This window comes from Lepidochelys kempii, chromosome 9 (assembly GCF_965140265.1).
Source record: "Lepidochelys kempii isolate rLepKem1 chromosome 9, rLepKem1.hap2, whole genome shotgun sequence".
Classification (NCBI taxonomy): Eukaryota; Metazoa; Chordata; order Testudines; family Cheloniidae; genus Lepidochelys; species Lepidochelys kempii.
In genome coordinates, this window is record NC_133264.1 from 72,966,991 (window position 1) to 72,987,634 (window position 20,644).

The 20,644-nt window shown below is 40.1% G+C and overlaps 1 protein-coding gene and 1 long non-coding RNA gene across 8 annotated transcripts in view; one reads left to right on the forward strand and one right to left on the reverse strand.

The window, feature by feature from the left end:
- Positions 1–12,264: 12,264 nt before the first annotated feature.
- LOC140917635 (uncharacterized) lies at positions 12,265–12,800 on the forward strand. The gene is made up of 3 exons (XR_012160934.1): positions 12,265–12,451; positions 12,604–12,694; positions 12,787–12,800. It is a non-coding gene; the product is annotated as an uncharacterized lncRNA (long non-coding RNA).
- Positions 12,801–15,285: 2,485 nt separating this feature from the next.
- DACH2 (dachshund family transcription factor 2) overlaps positions 15,286–20,644 on the reverse strand; it is a 457,188-nt gene continuing 451,829 nt past the window's right edge. For all 7 annotated transcript variants that reach the window (XM_073360874.1, XM_073360877.1, XM_073360876.1 and 4 more), the window contains one exon: positions 15,286–16,100. In XM_073360874.1, coding sequence (XP_073216975.1) covers positions 16,063–16,100 — 38 coding nt within the window. In that variant the 3' untranslated portion in view covers positions 15,286–16,062. The remainder of the gene's footprint in view (positions 16,101–20,644) is intronic.

The window sequence follows — 20,644 nt, forward strand, 5'->3', positions numbered from 1 at the left end:
AAAAACTGCATATTAGGTTGGCAGAGATACTATAATCATAATCATGGAGGACTTATAGGAAAGTAAGAAACTCCTTACAAGTTTGTGTGAGAATGCGGGAGGGGAAAAGACAGCAATTAGCTTTTAAGGCCAATGAACTCTTCATTTCCCCAGAACTGAACCATTGGCTGAAATCCAAAGGAAGGAGATGATGCCTTAAAAAGGATTTAACCACCAGAATCTACAAGTTTCAATTTTATTTTGGCCCAAGCTTAAAGTCCTTACAAAAACAGTGCATACATCTTCAAGCATATTGCTGGAGCCAAATGTCTGAAAAAATACTCCAAAAATCACAAGAGACCAACTTTAGTATGGAGAAATTTTAGTGCATAAATATCAGTTATCGTCAGGGATTTAGACAACATCATGTATTGAAAGATATATTAACATCTCATATTTCCAATTGCAACTCAAAGTAGTAAAGCTCCTTTTTATTGATAATGAGCCCTGAAGAGGACTTTTATCGTTTATCAGAGAACATAATTTGTTTCCTGTACTCCTCCTACCTCCACTCTCCACATAAAGGATGGATGGGTAAGATGCCAATACCAATTGTCCAACAAAATCAGAAATAGTTTGGGGTATAGTGCAAACAGCAACTAGCAACCCAGCTGCATGTACTCAATATAAGAGTTTTTCTTATTTTCATTGCTTTCACTGACATGAGAATATAAAATGTCATGTTTCATATTGAGTCAATATTTTTTTTAAAATCCTGCATTTCAATTTTTTGTCCACAATGGCCTAAGACAGACTTCTGCAGCCAGAGCTACAGCCACCTTTTTTCAAAAGAGAGGTCCCAAAGTTAGATTCCTAAATCGACCCATCGTGGCCTGATTTTCAGAGTTGCTGAGCACTGACAATTCTCTTTTCGCCACACTGAGAGTTGTAGGAGCTCAGTAGGTCTGAAATTCAGGCCAGTTATTTAGACTTATCGCATAGTATCTAAGCACCTCACAAACATTAAGTGAGTTACATTTCAGTGGGTAAATATTATTCCTTATTGTGGATAAAAAGACTGAAAACAAATTTCACTAAGAAATAAATGGATATGACTATTACAGCAGGAGGCTGAAAATAATATTTCGTTGATGATCCTTTTAATGTTCTTAGGCCCAAATCCTGCACCAAGCCCTAGTAGGTGGGCTGGGGGAGGAAGAGGAAGAAGGGAAAAATCTTCTCCATCACAAAGCCATGGAACAGCAGAGGAGGACCCTACTCTATTATCTTCAGGAGCACTTTCCCTGGGAGTTAGGGGAAGACAGAAGTACCCTGCTGCAGACAGCCCCTATACAGCTGGGTTGAGTGTCTTGCAAGGGATGCACACAGGGCAATCCTTAGGCATACACAGCATACGTGGCTGCATAGGGCACCCAAAAATTTGGGGCACCACTGGGTCTTAGTGTCCACCCTTTTCCTATCCCTGTTCTGACGGTTCCTGCAGGCTCCCACCATAGCTGGCTGCTGCAACCTGGTGAGCCTTCCTCTGGAGGGGATCTAGTATTTAAAAATGAAAAAGCCTTCCAGCCTGCCTGGACTATTAGTACAATACTGAAACTGTTAAAGAGCCATTCAAGTGGTAATGAAGCCATTTAACAGGCATTTGCCAACCCCCAGGTATATAGACTCATAGACTTTAAGGTCGGAAGGCACCATTATGATCATCTAGTCTGACCTCCTGCACAATGCAGGCCACAGAATCTCACCCACCAACTCCTGCAATAAACCCCTGACCTATGTCTGAGCTACTGAAGTCCTCAAATCACGGTTTAAAGACTTCAAGGTGCAGAGAATCCTCCAGCAAGTGACCTCTGCCAGTCTGCCGTGGAGGAAAATTCCTTCCCGACCCCAAATAAACCCGGAGTATGTGGGTAAGACTCACCAGCCAGACATCCAGGAAATAATTCTCTGTAGTGACTCAGTTCCCACCCCATCTAACATCCCATCATAGGCCATTGGGCATATTTACCGCTAATAGTCAAAGATCAATTAATTGCCAAAATTATGCTATCCCATCATACCCATCCCCTCGATAAGCTTAATCAAGCCAGATATGTCTTTTGCCCCCACTGCTCCCCTTGGAAGGCTGTTCCAGAACTTCACTCCTCTGATGCTTAGAAACCTTTGTCTAATTTCAAGTCTAAACTTCCTGATGGCCAGTTTATATCCATTTGTTCTTGTGTTCACATTGTTACTGAGCTTAAATAATTCCTCTCCCTCCCTGGTGTTTATCCTGCTGAAATATTTATCGAGAGCAATCATATCTCACCTCAGCCTTCTTTTGGTTAGGCTAAACAAGCCAAGCTCTTTGAGTCTCCTTTCATAAGACAGGTTTTTCATTCCTCGGATCATCCCAGTAGCCCTTCTCTGTACCTGTTCCAGTTTGAATTCATCCTTCCTAAACATGGGAGACCAGAACTGCACACAGTATTCCAGATGAGATCTCACCAGTGCCTCGTATAACGGTACTAACACCTCGTTATCTCTACTGGAAATACCTTGCCTGATGCATCCCAAGACCGCATTAGCTTTTTTCATGGCCACATCACATTGGCGGCTCACAGTCATCCTCTGATCAACCAATACTCCGAGATCCTTCTCCTCCTCTGTTACTTCCAACTGATGAGTGTAGCCAGACAGACAGCCCCCCCCCTTCCCCCCTCAGACCAGCATTGCTGGAAACACAGGAGGAAGCCGGAACAGGGCACTTAACATATATTCCAGCACAGCCTTTGAAGCTGTGAAAGCACAGGTGTGCTGCTACAATGTGCCTCTGGGAACAGATACAACGATTAAGCTCACAGCAGGCAGAGGCCCTGTGACAGACATGGCTCTTAGCCCCTACTAAATAGCGTGATGCACACACACCAACATCCTAGGTGGGAAAATATTTACCCTGATAAAAGAAATGTCCAGTAGTCGACACTTATTGTTTCTCTCCCTTGCAAGTGTAAACTACTCTTGCGAAAGCTGGCGTCACCCAGACAGACCAGCCTCAATTTGGCATAAGAAAGGAGAAAGAGAATAAAGGAGTACAGAGGTATAAGTAGGGGACCTACAGCACCATGATTTTTGGAGTGCTTTTCACTATCTATCTGCTGGTCAGATAAGTGACAGCCTCCCAAGGCTTCTGCAGCTAAGAGGGTCCCTACGCCTTGTCCCTTATTCGTCTTTCCGCGGAATTGAGTGACCAATCCTGGCTTGGCACCGCTGGAATCGAGAGATGCAAGGAGGGTAAGAAGCACCCACACCTGATCTCCTATCTTTAGTGTACACATATTTTGAAATAGAGCTCTATACTTTGTTTTCTTTCTTTGGGATTGTGGCTTCAGTTTTGTAACTTGTTTGTGTGTGTAACATCTCTACATTTAAATAAGTAGGCACTAGCAATTTTGTAACCACATTATTAGAATCTAGCTTAATAAATTTTGGTAACCATTTATGCATAAGCCTGACTTGTTTTCTCTGGTTTACTGTAAAGCAGCCAACACAATTAAAGAACCTCAGCCATTTTGGCTCTAAAGCCTGGCCATTAGGTGAGAGTACTAAGAGCCTAGCGTTGAGTTGTGCCGCCTCCACGGGGCAAACTCTTGGGGCACCTGTCAGTCAATCCTGGCTGCCCGCTGCGAAGGAGCGCTGAGCTCTAGCAGTTAAAGTCACGGGTGTGGAGAGGCTCTTAGTGCTGCCATTGGGGCACCTGTCAGTCAGTATTGACTGCCCGCTGCGAAGGAGCTCTGAGCTCTAGCAGTTAAAGTCACGGGTGGTTAGGACCTTGGGGCATCCGTCAGCCTAGCCCGGGCTGCCCGCCGCGAAGGGACAGTGCGTCCTAGCAGTTAAAGTCACAGATGGTATAAACGGGCATAGCTGGCACCTCACCAAACATCCTTGGCCGTCGGCTAACAATGAGTCCCCAGTTTATAATAAAAAATCCTGTTATTAATCCCTAAATGCATGACCTTGCACTTTTCACTATTAAATTTCATCCTATTACTCCAGTTTACAAAGTCATCCAGATCTTTCTGTATGATATCCTCCCGGTCCTTCTCTATATTGGCCATACCTCCCAGCTTTGTGTCATCCACAAACTTTATTAGCACATTCCCATTTTTTGTGCCAAGGTCAGTAATAAAAAGATTAAATAAGATTGGTCCCAAAACCGATCCCTGAGGATCTCCACTAGTAACTTCCCTCCAGCCTGACAGTTCAGTATGACCTGCTTTAGTCTCCCCTTTTACCAGTTCCTTATCCACCTTTCAATTTTCATATTAATCCCCATCTTTTCCAAGTTAACTAATAATTCCCCATGTGGAACCGTATCAAATGCCTTACTGAAATCGAGGTAAATTAGATCCACTGCATTTCCTCTGTCTAAAAAAATCTGTTACCTTCTCAAAGAAGGAGATCAGGTTGGTTTGGCATGATCTACCTTTTGTAAAAAAGTTGTATTTTGTCCCAATTACCATTGACCTCAATGTTCTTAACTACTTTCTCCTTCAAATTTTTTTCCAAGACCTTGCATACTATAGATGTCAAACTAACAGGCCTGTAGTTACCCAGATCACGTTTTTTCCCTTTCTTAAAAATAGGAACTATGTTAGCAATTCTCCAGTCATACAATACAACCCCTGAGTTTACAGATTCATTAAAAATTCTTGCTAATGGACTTGCAATTTCATGTGCCAGTTCCTTTAGTATTCTTGGATGAATATTATCTGAGCCCCCCGATTTAGTCCCATTAAGCTGTTTGAGTTTGGCTTCTACCTCGGATGTAGTAATATCTGTCTCCATATCCTCATTCCTATTTGTCATCCTGCCATTATCCCTAAGCTCCTCATTAGCCTCATTAAAGACTGCGGTAAAGTATTTGTTTAGATATTAGGCCATGCCTAAATTATCCTTAACCTCTATTCCAGCCTCAGTGTTTAGAGGTCCCACTTCTTCTTTCTTTGTTTTCTTCTAATTTATATGGCTATAGAACCTTTTACTATTGGTTTTAATTCCCTTTGCAAGGTCCAACTCTACATGGCTTTTGGCCTTTCTCACTTTATCCTTACATGTTCTGGCCTCAATAAGGTAGCTTTCCTTGCTGATCCCACCCTTGTAGGCTTTCTGCTTTTTCTTAATTACCTCTGTGAGATGCTTGCTCATCCAGCTTGGTCTACAACTCCTCCCTATGAATTTTTTCCCCTTTCTTGGGATTCAGGCTTCTGATAGTTTCTGCAACTTTGACTTGAAGTAATTCCAGGCCTCCTACACCTTTAGATCCACAAGTTCTTCAGTCCAGTCTACTTCCCTAACTAATTTCCTTAATTTTTTTAAGTGAGTCCTTTTGAAATCAAAAACCATAGTCACAGATCTATTTTTGTTTATCCTTCTATTTAGTTTGAAATGAATTAGCTCATGATTGCTTGAACAAAGGTTGTCCCCTACAACCATTTCTTCTGTGAGGTCTTCACTACTCACCAAAACCACATCTAAAATGGCATTCCCTCTTGTTGGTTCAGCAACTACTTGGTGAAGGAATCCATCAGCTATCATATCCAGGAAAATCTGCGCCCTATTATTATTACTACCACTTGTCCTCCAGTCTATATCTGGGAAGTAAAAGTCTCCCATGATCACACAATTCCCATTAGTATTTACTTCATTAAAAACATTAAAGTGGTCTCTATCCATATCCAAATTAGATCCCGGCGGTCTATAGCACACCCCAACACTATCCCAGGGGAGGCTCTAGTAGTTTTCTTCCCCAATGTGCTTTTTGCCCAGACAGACTCTGTCTTATCCATTCCATCCCTTCTTATTTCTTTACAGTCTACCTCATCATTGATATACAATGCTATTCCACCACCTTTGCCTTTATTTCTGTCTTTCTGCACATACCCTTCAATACCTGTAGCCCAGTCATGACTACTATTCCACCAAGTTTCTGTTATTCCTATAATAGCTGGTTTCACTTCCTGCACCAGTAACTCTAGTTCCTCCATTTTGCTACCCAGGCTCCTCGCATTGGTGTACAAACATCTTAATTTTTGATGTTTGGCTTCATTCACATTCTTTGCCTGATTAGTCACAGACATTCTACCGCCAGTATCACCTATTAGACTGGTATCTAGACTACCCTTCCTCCTTATGTCCATTCTCCTACCCACGGCTGTATCCTTTCTTACTGTGTTTTCTTCCCTTTCAATGTTAAAATCCAGCGCGGAGATTACCTGGACATCTCCCAACCATCTCCCCCAAATTCCTCATTTAAAGTTCTCTTAATCAGTTGTGCCAGCCTCTATCCTAGAAGTCTATTGCCCTCCCTACTCAGGTGAAGTCCATCCCGAGAGAACAGCTCTCTCTCCATGAATGCCTCCCAGTGGCCATACATCCCAAAGCCCTCCTTATAGCACCACTGCCTGAGCCATATATTGATCATCATAATTTTGTCACACCTTTGTTGCCCTTCTCTAGGAACAGGCAGAATCCCACTGAAGATCACCTGCACCTCGATTTCCTTAAGTGTCTTCCCCAGCCTGGCATAGTCTCCCTTGATACGTTCCATTTGTTCCCACATGAAGAACAATCAGTGGATTCTTTCCTGCTCCTGTTAGGATCCTCTTCAGCCTCAGGTCCACATCCCGTACCTTAGCACCCGGCAGACAGCACACCCTTCTGTTCTCTGGATCAGCTCTGGTTACAGGCCTGTCTATTCTTCTCAGTAAGGAGTCTGCAATCATGTAGACCTGCCTTTTCCTGGTGATGGTGCAATTCTCCAGTCTATCCCCATTCCCTCTGGCTGCAAGTCTTCTCAATTCCTGTTCTCCCTTGCAATCCTCTGCAACCCATCCTGTATCCTCCTGGGACTCATATTTGGTGTTGTTATCGCCATTGACTCTTCCCCTCTTCCTATAGGACTAGTTGCTCTTCTCTTCTTCCTTGCCCTCCCACCTTCAGTAACCACCTGCTGTACCCCTTCTTCATTTTCCAACTGCGCAAACCTGTTCCTGAGCTCTGTTTCTCCTTCACTAGCCTGTCTTTTCCTCTGCCTGGTTCTCTTAGTAACATGCTTCCACTGTCCACGTTCCTCACCCAGCAGTCTCCCCTCAGAGTTCTTTGGTCCTGCTTCCATCTGCAAGTCTGAGCTTTTCCCTTAAGCCTCCTCATGTCTTTGCTCCATCTGCTTGAATCCCCTTCTAAACTCAATCAGAGTTTCCACCTGCATCTCCAATCCTCAGATCTTTTCTTCCATCATCTCTATCACACGGCACTTCATGCAGACGAAACTCTTTTCAGGTACCCCCTCCAGGATCATGTACATGCCGCAGCTTCTACATCCAGTCATCTTCATTGTGCCTTCCACGACTTGGGTCACTACCACTGCTGCCTCTGTATCTGTCATCGCCTTCTTACCTAAGTCCTGTTAGTCTGGGAAACACAAACCACCCACAGCAAAACAATCCCCCAACGAGCACCACAACAGTGCCAGAACACCACACACTCCCTTCACTAGCCTGTCTGTTCCTCTGCCTGGTTCTTCTAGTCTTCACCCCAAACTCCCCTTGTAAACTCCCACTCAAAGTCCTGTTTACAGCTGTTTGCTGGCTCCTGTGCAGCTGCAGCTGTCTGTCAGTTTCTGAATTTACTGACAAAAACAGTTGTGCACTACTGTAATATTTACTCAGAACATGTTAGTCTACAGGACCTTAGTTTAAAATTTTCTTTAAAAATATTTCATTAGTGTGTTGCTGAAGATTATAAAATCAGATCTCTAAAAAATCCTTGCATAGATTTTAGATGCACAATCTGAGAATTCATCTTTAGCCTTAAATCCTTGGCTCTCCAGACATGTTTTTTTTAAATAAATCCTTCAAAAGACCACCCTTATCTAAAATACACATACGAGTGCAGGTTGCCATCGGGCATAGGGGCACCAGTTTAATAATACTGCATAGGGCTCCATAAATCCCAAGGACAGCCCTCTCAGTGGCTCACGGCTGTTGTATAGCAGAAGCTCACCAGTTTCTCTCTGAGCACCCTCTGTATTTGCAAACATTGAGCAGGAGTAGCTGCTAAAATTAAGGCATTATTGACTTAGGTTCCACAGTAGTGCCCATTGGTACCAGTGTCAAAACCTATAGTAGGCCTTTAATGGTCAAGGTTTCAGGCACAGATGCCTCTGTTGTGTTGCAACACATGCCTGTGCTCGCATAAAGACACCATTGTCTATTTCCAAAATGCACAAAGTTTATGTAATATATTCATAGTGGCCTATATTGTCTTGACATTGATTCATTGTATGTGTGGAAAGGGTGTTTGAAACCAATCAGGTTTGTCAATTTTCTTGGGAGTTTAACAACCTACATTATATGTAAACTACATTTTTGAGTAGCATTTCCTTATTCTAGCAGCTTGTGTCCACCCATGCTTTTCTAAAGGAAAGTGTTTGTGCTCTGCGTGGCTATAGATTTTAAACTGACAGCGTTGACTATTGATTCTTTTATTATGAGTGTTACATTACACAAGACATATAAATTCATTACCTTGCTAATAGAAATATGCTGTGCATTAACCTACCTGCTTCAAACCAAGATCTCTTGTATGGACAATGTAAGGAAGGCAACACTTAATGGGCAACCAGTGCTGTCACAGCGACTAAAACTTCCATGAAGGACAGGAAAATATGTACAGGATGTCGCTTTAACATGTGGGTCTATACTGGTCAGTAGCATACCTACGTATCTTATAGGACGATACAGATATGCCCCTGTCTGCAGATATCCATAGGGCACCAGAGACAATGCAACTTGCTCTACTGTTGAGACACAGTTTTTCAGTATGCTTGTGTCATAAATATAAAGGGAAGGGTAAACACCTTTAAATCCCTCCTGCCCAGAAGAAAACCCCTTTCACCTGTAAAGGGTTAAGAAGCTAAGACAACCTCGCTGGCACCTGACCAAAATGACCAATGAGGAGACAAGATACTTTCAAAGTTGGAGGTGGGGGGGAAACAAAGGCTCTGTCTGAGTAATGCTTTTGCCGGGACCAGGGCAGGAATGCAGGTCAGAACTCCTGTAAAGATTTAGTAAGCAAGCAAGCTAGCTAGATATGCATTAGATTCTGTTTTGTTTAAATGGCTGATAAAATAAGTTGTGCTGAATGGAATGTATATTCCTGTTTTTGAGTCTTTTTGTAACTTAAGGTTTTGCCTAGAGGGATTCTCTATGTTTTGAATCTGATTACCCTGTAAGGTATTTACCATCCTGATTTTACAGAGGTGATTCTTTTACTTTTTCTTTAATTAAAATTCTTCTTTTAAGAACCTGATTGCTTTTTCATTCTTCTTAAGATCCAAGGGTTTGGATCTGTGTTCACCTATGCAAATTGGTGAGGATTTTTATCAAGCCTTTCCCAGGAAAGGGGGTGTAGTGCTTGGGGGGATATTTTGAGGGGGAGACGTTTCCAAGTGGGCCCTGCCCCTGTTACTTTTGTTAGACACTTTGGTGGTGGTAGCTTAAGGTCCAGGGACAAAAGGTAAAACAGTTTGTACCGTGGGGAAGTTTTAACCTAAGCTGGTATAAATAAGCTAAAGGGGTCTTTCATGCAGGTCCCCACATCTGTACCCTAGAGTTCAGAGTGGGGAAGGAACCTTGACATGGTGGCAGAGTGGTGGGATCAATTTGAGATTTTTTGGGGATCATTTTGAACCAGAAACACAGTGGGGAAGGAACCTTGACAGCTTGTTATTCAAATAGTTGCAAATAGTATTCACCTTAAAACTTAAGGTAAGTAATAAGACACATTAAGGAACATTCAAACAGTATTTTTATCATGTGTTCCAAGCATATATTTTCAAATACTAAATTTGTAATAAGAAAAGGAGGACTTGTGGCACCTTAGAGACTAACAAATTTATGTGAGCATAAGCTTTAGTGAGCTACAGCTCACTTCATCAGATGCATTCAGTCCACGGGAATGCAGTGCACCGAATGCATCCGATGAAGTGAGCTGTAGTTCACGAAAGCTTATGCTCAAATAAATTGGTTAGTCTCTAAGGTGCCACAAGTCCTCCTTTTCTTTTTGCAGTACAGACTAACATGACTGCTACTCTGAAACCTAAATTTGTAATGTGAATGATATGCATGTTATATCTTAGTGGAATGCAACATGGCTATTAAACCTTAGGGCTTTTTAAAATTAATCTCACTAGGCTTCATTCACAAACCCACCTTTCAGTCTTTCAAGGATATCCATCATTGTAGTTTGTAGGGCTTTGTGCCAAATGACAATCACAGTGAAAAGACAACTTCCAAAGTATATAAATAAGCACATTTGTCACTTGGTGGAACAATACTGTTAACAAAGGCGTGACAGAAGATAGTTATAAAATGTAAAAATTTGGAATCGTCATTTGTATGTAAAGTAAACTATTGCAAATGGCCTTTATATTTATTCACTACGTCGGTATATTACCTTTCTGCAAAAGACCACGTGGCTTATTAGGTTGGGTTGAGACATGAAAGCTCGGTATCTTAGGTTGTCAATATTTATCAGGAGTTGTTAGTTAATAAGGAATTAACAACAGATTCCTTCTCTGACGCTTATCAGTTCCTTAAATCTCATTTGCCAGAACTTTGACATTTAAAACTATTCTTGGAAGGGCAAATTAGAAATCAATGACGTGCTCACGAACCTAATATCAATGCAGTATGAAGAAATGTAGATCAGTCTTTGAGGAAAAATGCTGATTGCCTTTATGGAGGGTAAAGAAAATGCACAGATTTAAGATTTCAAAGTTTTTCCTTAATACTCCAGCATTAAACTTTACATTTGGATCTCCATATTAAACTAGCTGAAAGTTTGAGCTAAGGTTTAGGAGATAATAGAGTGGTAATGCTAATGATTAGCCTCTCTGATGCCTGAAATTATGTCTGCTACAGTGAGAAAAAGCTTCACATGCAGCTTCTGGGCATATGCTATTACTCAAAGAGTGGTCTCTCCAGAATCCACATTTTTTGGAAATACCATCCCAATGTTCACACATCTGCAGTCCCAATGCTGTATCCTTCTTCATTGGGGCATAGATACTCAAAGATGCACTGTAAAAGCTTCTAATGCTATTCTCGTGACTCATTGTGCAGAAAGGTCAGAAAGACTGAAACTTGCAAGCTGCATGTCCTGTGAGCTGAGCAGCCTACTGCATTTTAATGGAAGATGGGATGGTGGGCAAATGGCAGGAACCAAACCCTTGTTACCAACCAACATGAAAGTTTGCAGAAAACGAATACATTTCTATGTTTGCTGTGCATAGAAGGGGCCCACAAGCTTCTGAGCACCCCTCATTGAAAATTCTTTCAGTTCTGCAAATATCATTTGGGGCAAGATTTCCAAAAGCTGGCCTCTGTTTTTGTACCCATGAACTAAAGGTGCAGTAATTGAGGGTGCAAGTTTGTACTCGCATCCATTTGTACCCACAGTTGAGGTCATTTGGCCATCTAGATAACTGATTTGGAAATGGAAAAAAGGTAAGATTGGTGGCTTGGCAGAAGATATGTAAAGATGGCTCTGTGCATGACACTCAAGATTAGTATGGGAATCTTTGGTAAACTCTTTGGTCCTAGAAATTAGAAGATACTAGAATTTCCAACGTTTATTGTACTGTCGGGGAAATAAATAATTTTTAAAAGGAGTTAAAATTATTAGTTTATTAATTTTTACTTATATTTTGGCCTTATGCAAACTCTAAACAAAAGGGCATCCATTCAATGCAAAAACTACACTGAAAAGAGTTTAATTTACTCCTGCCAATTTTGGTGGTTTTCAAATCACATTTATTTAGTGTTTAAATATTTTTTCTTGTTGTTGTGTGAAAGTCCCATACAAACAACATGGGGAAACTGAGTATGTATGGAATACAGTAAAAGTACCGTTACACAAAGTGTTGTCAAGTGCAAAGCGTTTGCAAACTGGGGCGGGCGTGGGGTGGAAGAAATATTTTCCCATCCTATGACAGAGAAAATCAGAGGCAAACTTATTGCTCCACCTATTAGTAAGCTTTGACAAAAGAATTGTGAATGAGCCCCCACACCTTTGATTAAGCCCCAGTTTGCCCCTCTTCAATTCTTTTATCTCCTTGACCAGGGAGTATGGCCTCACTGCAGTTCTCCACTCTATCAACTTCCTTCACTATACGTTCTAATTCTCTTATTTCCCTCTCTTTTACACCTGTCAAGAGGCAGATGGAGGAGATAGAAAGAACCAAGACAGCAGACTTGTCTTCGGGATCCAAGAGCAGAGGGAGAGATCAGAAGAGAAGAAATATCCCATTCTACACCTTATTCTCCTGTTAAAGGCAAAGCCCTGTGAACAGAAGATGCTGCTTCTCTCACTATACCTTCTCCTGATGATGACAAGGAAATCAGAAAGGGTAGGGGTGTGGTATTGTTGGCTCCTTGGTGTCTTTGCCACCCATGATTCTTTGGTGAACCAAGCTTAGACTCTGTTTTAACCTCCCCACCTACAATTAAGTGCCAGGAAATTGAAAAGAGCTGTTTCATAGCTGAGTATCTCTTCACAAAGGTTGCAGATTGCCTGACTAGAAGCAGAAGGACTTCCACATCATTGACCTATTCCTGTACGGAAGCCGTTCACTAGATGACCACTAGAACAGGTACGAACAATTGTTTCTGCTTATTGCAAAACATCTTGACTGGATTCAAAAGTAGTTATATTTACCAACTGTCCCAACTGTTTCTGTTGCAGGACAGCAGAAGGAGACTATGACAAATACAATTACTGGTAAGTAGTTTTCCTTTTTATCCTCCATTCTTAATAATCTTGTACCAATAGTTGCTAAACATTTCCAGATTTTTTTTAATTTTCCAAAGCAGTTTTAATTAATAGCAATTCACTATAGACACTTCAAAAACTTTCTTCCTCTTTTTAAAATCATTTTTAGAACTAGCGCGCTGATCCTCATCCCAAAGATGTTAATGGGAGTATACTCTAGCCTGAAAAGAACTTTAGGCTGTCAAAAACCCCTACATTTACTAGCGAATCCAACCTGATTGTGGCATTGTAGCATGATCCTAGACCTTCGTGATTTTTCAGATTGTCAGTGTTGCACAGGACAAGGAAACTATCTCAGTCACTAATGTGGATTCGTACTGGCATAATTATGAGGATCACTTGTAATACAGTATTACCATCTAATCATAAATAACTAACCATAGAATTACAGTTCATATACTTCAGCGCTTAGGCACAGGCACAATGAACTTTAATGTAGGGTGTAGTAGTAGTCTTAACTCCATGTGCCCTTGTTTTTGATGTAGTTAAATGCATTTTGTTTAATCATATGGAAATATGTTTGTTGCAGATACTGGAATTCAAGTGGCCTGACTTTGTTTTAGAGCAAGCAAAGCAATAATATAAAAAGGAATATCTGGAATGTTTAAATTATGGCATGTCCTGTTTTTTCTGCTTGTATTTATTACTGTAATTCAGAGAGAAAGTTTGCAGAAGTTTATCCTCATATTAAAAAAATTATCCTACAAAGATAAAATTAACCAAAATTTGACTTCTGCATTCTTACATTTCTAAAACATACAGTTGAGACATTTAACATTGCCAGTTTAATTTTTTTCAGCACATTAAAAGTATCACGTTATACGATTATTCAGGCATATTAGGGTACATGAGAACTAATACAGTGGTTGCCATTGAAAAAGCCAACATTTCCCAAGAATTACGTATGTCAGTATGAGAGAGACTGCATTATTTCCTAGTTTACATGTGCTGAAATGCTGGGCACCTCTGGTACCATCACTTTTTGTACAGTTAACACAACTGAAAGCCCTTTAATCATCTTTGGATGCAGAGCACAGATATTACTTCCATAAATATAAATGAATTATCTCCAGTTTAAAACAATTTAAGGGACTTTAACTTCAATTGTATATGCTCCTGACTAGCTAATTTTGACTTGTTAAATGCATATTCATATTCAGAGGACCAAATTCAGCCCTCACTTGCAACACCCCTGACTTCACTCAACTAGAAGACACTCCATCTTGCATTTGGCCCCCACACCAGAACTATGTCATCGTGCCTGTATTGAAGGAAGAGGAAGCTGCTTTGTTTTTCTGAAATGATCTATTTCTAGTCAGACCCTGCTTTCACACTAGTCCCATTTAATTGTGTGTGTGTGCACATGCAAGAGTAGTAGTGCCACTGAGTGAAGGAAGTAAAGTGTGAGTAAAGGAAGTGGACTCTGACATTTAATGGAGCTAAGTGAGAAATGTATATTGTATGCCCTTTGTTCCTTGGTCTTTTCTGGCAATTGGGATGCACAGCATTTTGTATTTTAGTTTTAGTTTTTCACTCCATGTTCTGTGGAATAGTAGCAATTCTTCTTGTTCATGACAAAGAATCACAGAGCCCCTATTTTAATGCTTCTGAACAAGGACCAGTGCAAGGAAATGGTGCCTAGATTTTGATCAGTGGGCAAATTCACCATTAGTGTAACTCAGTAGACTTATGCCTGCTGTGCCAGTGATGAATTAGAGTCAGAGGCCCAAATCCTGAGCTGCCATAAATCAGTTTAGTTGCACTGACATCCATGGAGCTATGCTGATTTTCATCAGCTGAGGATTGGGGCCAGACTCTTCAGTGGAACTCCCTTCAAAAGCCATCAAAACTATTACATAATCAGCTGAAGGGGCTTCTGTTGAATTACTAACAGCAAGGGAATCTGCATAGCAAAGGCTGAGCGGCATCTTGCCACCACAATACTTTCAACATGGGAGCAAAGACCAGACTGGGCACAGAAACTGAGGCTTCCCACATTGGTAGTGAAGAATGCAACCAATACATTATTCATAGCCAATCCTTATCTTGATCCTTTGAAAAATCTTATACAGTTGGTATTTATCTAATAATTGCATAAAACATCTGTGAATGAGGGAGTAGAAACTAAACTGATTGGTTCCACCTAACCAATGCATTTTTCAATTACCTGTTTTAGCAAAGGAATGACTCTGGTAAGTTTTCAAAAAGGTGTGGAATCTGTGACATATAATAATTAAGAAAAATGTTTGATACCAACCCCCCTCTTTATTAATTCATTTATCAAAATATGTATCAGTGCAAAATATCAGTTTTGAATTAGCATAAAAACAGTGGGAATCCATGTCCAAAAAAACAAAAAAAGATTTCCAAAGTCAAACAAAAAGTTTTTAATACTGTATTCTTAGCAAGAACATTTTAACAAAGAATGTGTACTTTAACTTAATATGGTACAACAGAGAACCCATACTTAAAAGTTTCCATTATCTAACACTCTACTGCATATTCATTTTTTATCTTAAAAGACCAAAAGCCAAGCTGAACTGAGCATAAAAAAGCATCAATTATAATCCTCATATTACGTCAGCTATTAGGGTTTAGCTCACACTCTTGAATTGGTCGTCTAATGAAAGGACAATTTTTACATCATTGTTTTAAAAAATGTACACACATTTTTCTTTCAAAGGTAATATATTGAGTATCAGCTTCAGTAAACAAAGCTTAATTTATAAACACAGTTGAAACAGCTCTATGTTGAACAGTTTCAGTGATAAACTGGACTTGTATGATGTACAGCCAGTGAGAACATTTGCGGCTTAATAAAATCATTGTGCCATTGCTATACAATAATCACTACCTCCTTTAAAAAAAAAAAGTTAGCTCTTTTGGGGAATAATTCCTTTATGTGCTTAAAAATACTACAACTTCTTTCTATCTTCTGGGACCTAAAAATGATCAGTTGCAACAGGCTTGGTTTGGTATGGTAAGCTTGTAAAAAGTCTCAGTATATCTTAATGACAATACGGCAGTTTTCGATGCAGCAACAGTAAATTGCTTGAAATTGTCCTTCAAGTTTCATGCTACAAATCCTTCACGCAGTACTGAAGGCATCAAAGGTTGGAAGGGATGTCTTTCATGTACTATATGGTCTTCAAATAGTGATCATTATATATTTTTCAACAATAGCTTCCTTCAGTACATAATAGTAGGTTTGACGTATGTTCTGTTTTCTGAAAAAAATAAAAAGTTGGTTATATAGTGATTTATATATTCTATAAATGAAACATTTAGGATTCTTTAACCATGCAGTTTAAATGATCTGATCTTTAAGTGACAACTCTTGGGCTGAGTGTCTTTTACCTCTGGAAAACAGGTGCCCATGCACTTTCGTGACTGGGGCCTTAGAAGGAACTAGAAAGATAGCCTCTTGTGTATGTCACAGTTGGAAATAAGCTTAGTATTCAAGCAGATCCACCTATTTGGTGCATTGACTAGCCTCCTATATATGGTATGAGTTGTAGACTTTCAAATTGGTTTACAAATACTTTTAATCCCAGCAATCTCTCATTATAAACAAACACAGTAGAGACTGGACATTAAATATTTTAAATATCTACTGCCATGTATCACCTCAGCTCCTGCTGCCATCTGCTGCCCCATCTGACTTCTGCCATTCTTTCCAACCTCAGCGTTAGTCTCAAACCAGCTCCCTCCTACAATCCCATCATAGCCCCGGACTTACCCCCACCCTCAGCTTCTTCAGCATACCCTCACTTGCTAAATTCTACTTTTGACCCGTTTTAGTCAAACCCAGCCCTGATCCTAGAGTCATGATCCCTTCTCCCCCCACAGCGAAACTCCCTCTTCATGGCAGCTGTGAGTATCTGGGTTTGGGTTGTGCATCCCCTGAAAACTGGTAGCCACTATCAATGACTTGACAAAAAGCTAGATTTAATCATATCTTTTATTTTTACCCCCATAGGACAATTTTAAAACCAAATGGGGAACAGTTTTAGTTCTAAACTTAAAAGTCCACTCCATGGTCAAATTCCACACTGACAGTCTGACGGCACTGCATGGCAAGGGAGCGGCAAGGCAGATTTTGGTCCTACACATTTGAAAAAAATGGAGAATTGAGAACAATGTTTCTCTTCCCCTCCAATTCCTGACTGACTTATCCCCTCTTTGTACCTCACACTAATGGGACAGATTCTTATCTCTGCACTACAGCCCTCGGGCTGCTTTGTAAATCCGTTGAAATCAGCCACACTGTAGAACCTGGTATGCTTCTAGTGAGACCAAATATGGTTACAGCAAAGAAGAGAGAAGCCACTGTTCCCTTAGGTACAGAATCCTTAAAACTTAACTGACAGTTTTTCCTCTGTTTTTACTTCTGTTTCAGAGGATAGAACCATGTACTTAATGCAGTGTTCAGAGTACCACAGAAATTAATGTAGTTTATGTTGGGAAGAGTAAAATGTGACTATTACAGACCCAACAAAGCCTTCTGCAAAGCCGTGCTTTTGAAGAATAAAACTACGCTGAAAATCAACATGGTAACAGCAGTAAATCAATATGTGTTCCTTAGAAAAATGGTGTTTCACTCAGAACACCCCCCGCACACACACACACACTACTCATTTAATTATTGTCTTTATTTGCAAAGACAAACAGAAATCCACCCACACATATCATGCAAAATGTGCTTGTGTATAGAGCCTATCATGTGTGATCTTCACATTCAGCAGCTTTATGCCCAAAAATAAATAAATGTTAAAATACCCCCAGAAAGCCAAAGTAATATGAATCCATATTCCTATCCAATAAACAGCGAATCAACAATTCATACAGCTAAACCTACTAGTTCTGATTCTGAAGATGGTAGCAAAATGATAATCTTGAGTAGCATTCTGTACAATGTTGACTTCTATCCCATTACTGTTTTACATATGCCAATACTGAATACTCATAAGGAAAGAACCAGTATTGACCTGCTAACTGACACAGATCCTTGGAGCAATCTCAAAGTTTGCCACATTTCAATTTCAAAATGCATTTCAGCTATAATATGAGTGATTTATCATTTAGCAGTAGCTGTCAAAGTAAGCTCCTAGATAAAACAAAAACATCTGGAACCATAAACAGAGGAGAGCAGTAGCTGAATTTTAATCCAAATCTGACATGCTCACTTCATTAGGAACGGGAAACAGCTAATTAGTAATTGAATGTTTCGTGTTTTTAAGAGGGCTCCTACTCTTCAAGCAGAGATGATCTAATATATATTTTGGATGTAAACAAGAATAAAGCTCAAGAAGAGCCAGAGAAAAACATCTCCCAAGGAATGTCTGAGAGCCTGAGAACCTCAGCAGAAGTTAGAGAAATGATTTTTGGGGAATCTATGACTGATAACATTTAGTATCTTGACAGGTTTCAGAGTAACAGCCGTGTTAGTCTGTATTCGCAAAAAGAAAAGGAGTACTTGTGGCACCTTAGAGACTAACCAATTTATTTGAGCATGAGCTTTCGTGAGCTACAGCTCACTTCATCGGATGCATCCGATGAAGTGAGCTGTAGCTCACGAAAGCTCATGCTCAAATAAATTGGTTGCATCCGATGAAGTGAGCTGTAGCTCACGAAAGCTCATGCTCAAATAAATTGGTTAGTCTCTAAGGTGCCACAAGTACTCCTTTTCATTTAGTATCTTAAGATTTATATGAGAAAGTTTGGGGTATGGGTCAGTAGACATGCACATCTTGTGGCTTTTTTTAAAGCAGATTCACACGAGTTCCTCACACAGCAGGCTGTAGATTATGTCTCCTATTTTTATGTTGTACGTTTAACTAATGCATCGGTACTCATCTGGACCTATTGACATAGCAGATATTGATTGTCATTGAAAATCATAGAAATGCCTTCAGAAGGGCCCTAGTTAGTCCCAGGGGCTTAGTATATATGTGGGAGACCTGATTTAGTAACACAAAAGCTCCGTAATCTGTAAGGAAGTGGCTTCCTTCCTAGTCCCCAGAAGCAAGATTTTCAAAAGTATGTAGGTGCCTAAAGATGCAAATAGGCACTTTTGTAAATTCCACTAGGAATTGGTGCCTAATGCTCATTGACTTTCATTTGAGTTAGACACCGAACTCACTTTAGTGTAGAGCTACGCTACAGCCATCTGTATGTCAGTCAGGGTAAGAAGACGCGTGATCCCTGACCAACATACCTGTGCAATCAGAATGCCCTAGTGTAGTTGCAATTATACTAGCAAACCTGTGCTTTTTCTAGTCTAGTGTGTTTGTCTCATGGTGGAAGGCTTGCTGATATCATTACATCCACACTGGGAGTACTTTCGAGTACTTCCTATACCAGTCAGACCAGTTCTTAGGCACTCTTGAAAAATCCCACCAGACACCAATCTGCAGCTTTAGGCCCCTGAATACCTTTTGTTTATCTGGCTGTAAGGGTACATAGCATTCAGAGAGCACATTCACAAGGTTGGGTTTATATGGACAGCTGGCTGTATACTGGCTTTTCAGTTAACACACAATTCCAAAAAATAAAAATAATAATGCATTTTGGGTGAAACTGAGAAGAAAATAGTTTCAGGTCAAACAAAACATTTTATTTGACCTGAACCAAAATGTTTTCTTTTGGTTTTTGACTTTTTTTTTTTAATTTGTTTTTATGTGACAAAAGGATAGTAATTCAGTCTGAGACACTGCCTCAGGGAAAAAGTTACTTTGTTGAGGGGAAAGAGGACATGAAAGATCTCATGAAAGAGTTCCTTCTTCTCACAATAAACAAATTAAACAGAAAGCTTTTGTTGTGACAAGAGACAGGTTGAAGGGTATCTAAGGATTCATGTACTTTTACAAATATGCAAACATTTCAGAGAGATTTTTGTGGCTCTTTTTTAACGTTTCACAAGCTTTTCAACAGTGACATACAAAATGAAATGCCTTTTCGTCAGCTAGTCAGTAACTGGAACAATGATGCATTAAACCAACCCAGTTAGGAAATGTGAAAAATAGCTCCGATTTTTATATAGCCATCTGAATAGAAAAAATAATAGAATTTTGTTTTAAAATTTCTTAAACTAACTCCAATTTTGCAAATGTTTGTACATTTGAAAAATGGGTACACTTGGATGAAAAACATTTTGCTGTGAACAGTTCAGCTAGTTCGTCTCACTTGGAATGGGAGAGGCTGTGTGTAAAAGCATTCCAAATTATTAGTCAGTATGTAATTACCCAGCTGTACTAACTTACACTCCTCTGCTGTGCATGCTGGGTGAAATTCACCATATGCAAAGGGCTAGTACATGGGGCTATGCACTCTAAGTTCCACATAAACATTATTGTGTGGTTTCAGTGGCACTTAAGTGAAACATAGGCCTTGTATTGGCCCTTCACACAGTGTTGAATTTCACCTTGAGAGATTCTGTGACAAAAGGCACAAGCAAAGTGCTAAATATACACTTTGCTTAATCTGGACACATTTATCTGGAAAACCTGCTTTTTTTCAGCTCACCTTTTAGGGAAGCTGTAGCACTAACTGCTGCTCAGTGTTGAGACTAATTCCAATTCTCTGGTTTAAGGTGTTCTACCTAAAGCACTTCTGTTGAGGCCTAGTTCTCTGGACATCTAAAATGCACTATATTTCTTGATTTTATTCTTGGTAAATGTTAATAACTCTATTATAAATATTTAAAATCTGAGGGTCGGCAATGATTAAATAACTTGCATGAGGGAAATATTGTCTAGGGGTCTGGATTTTA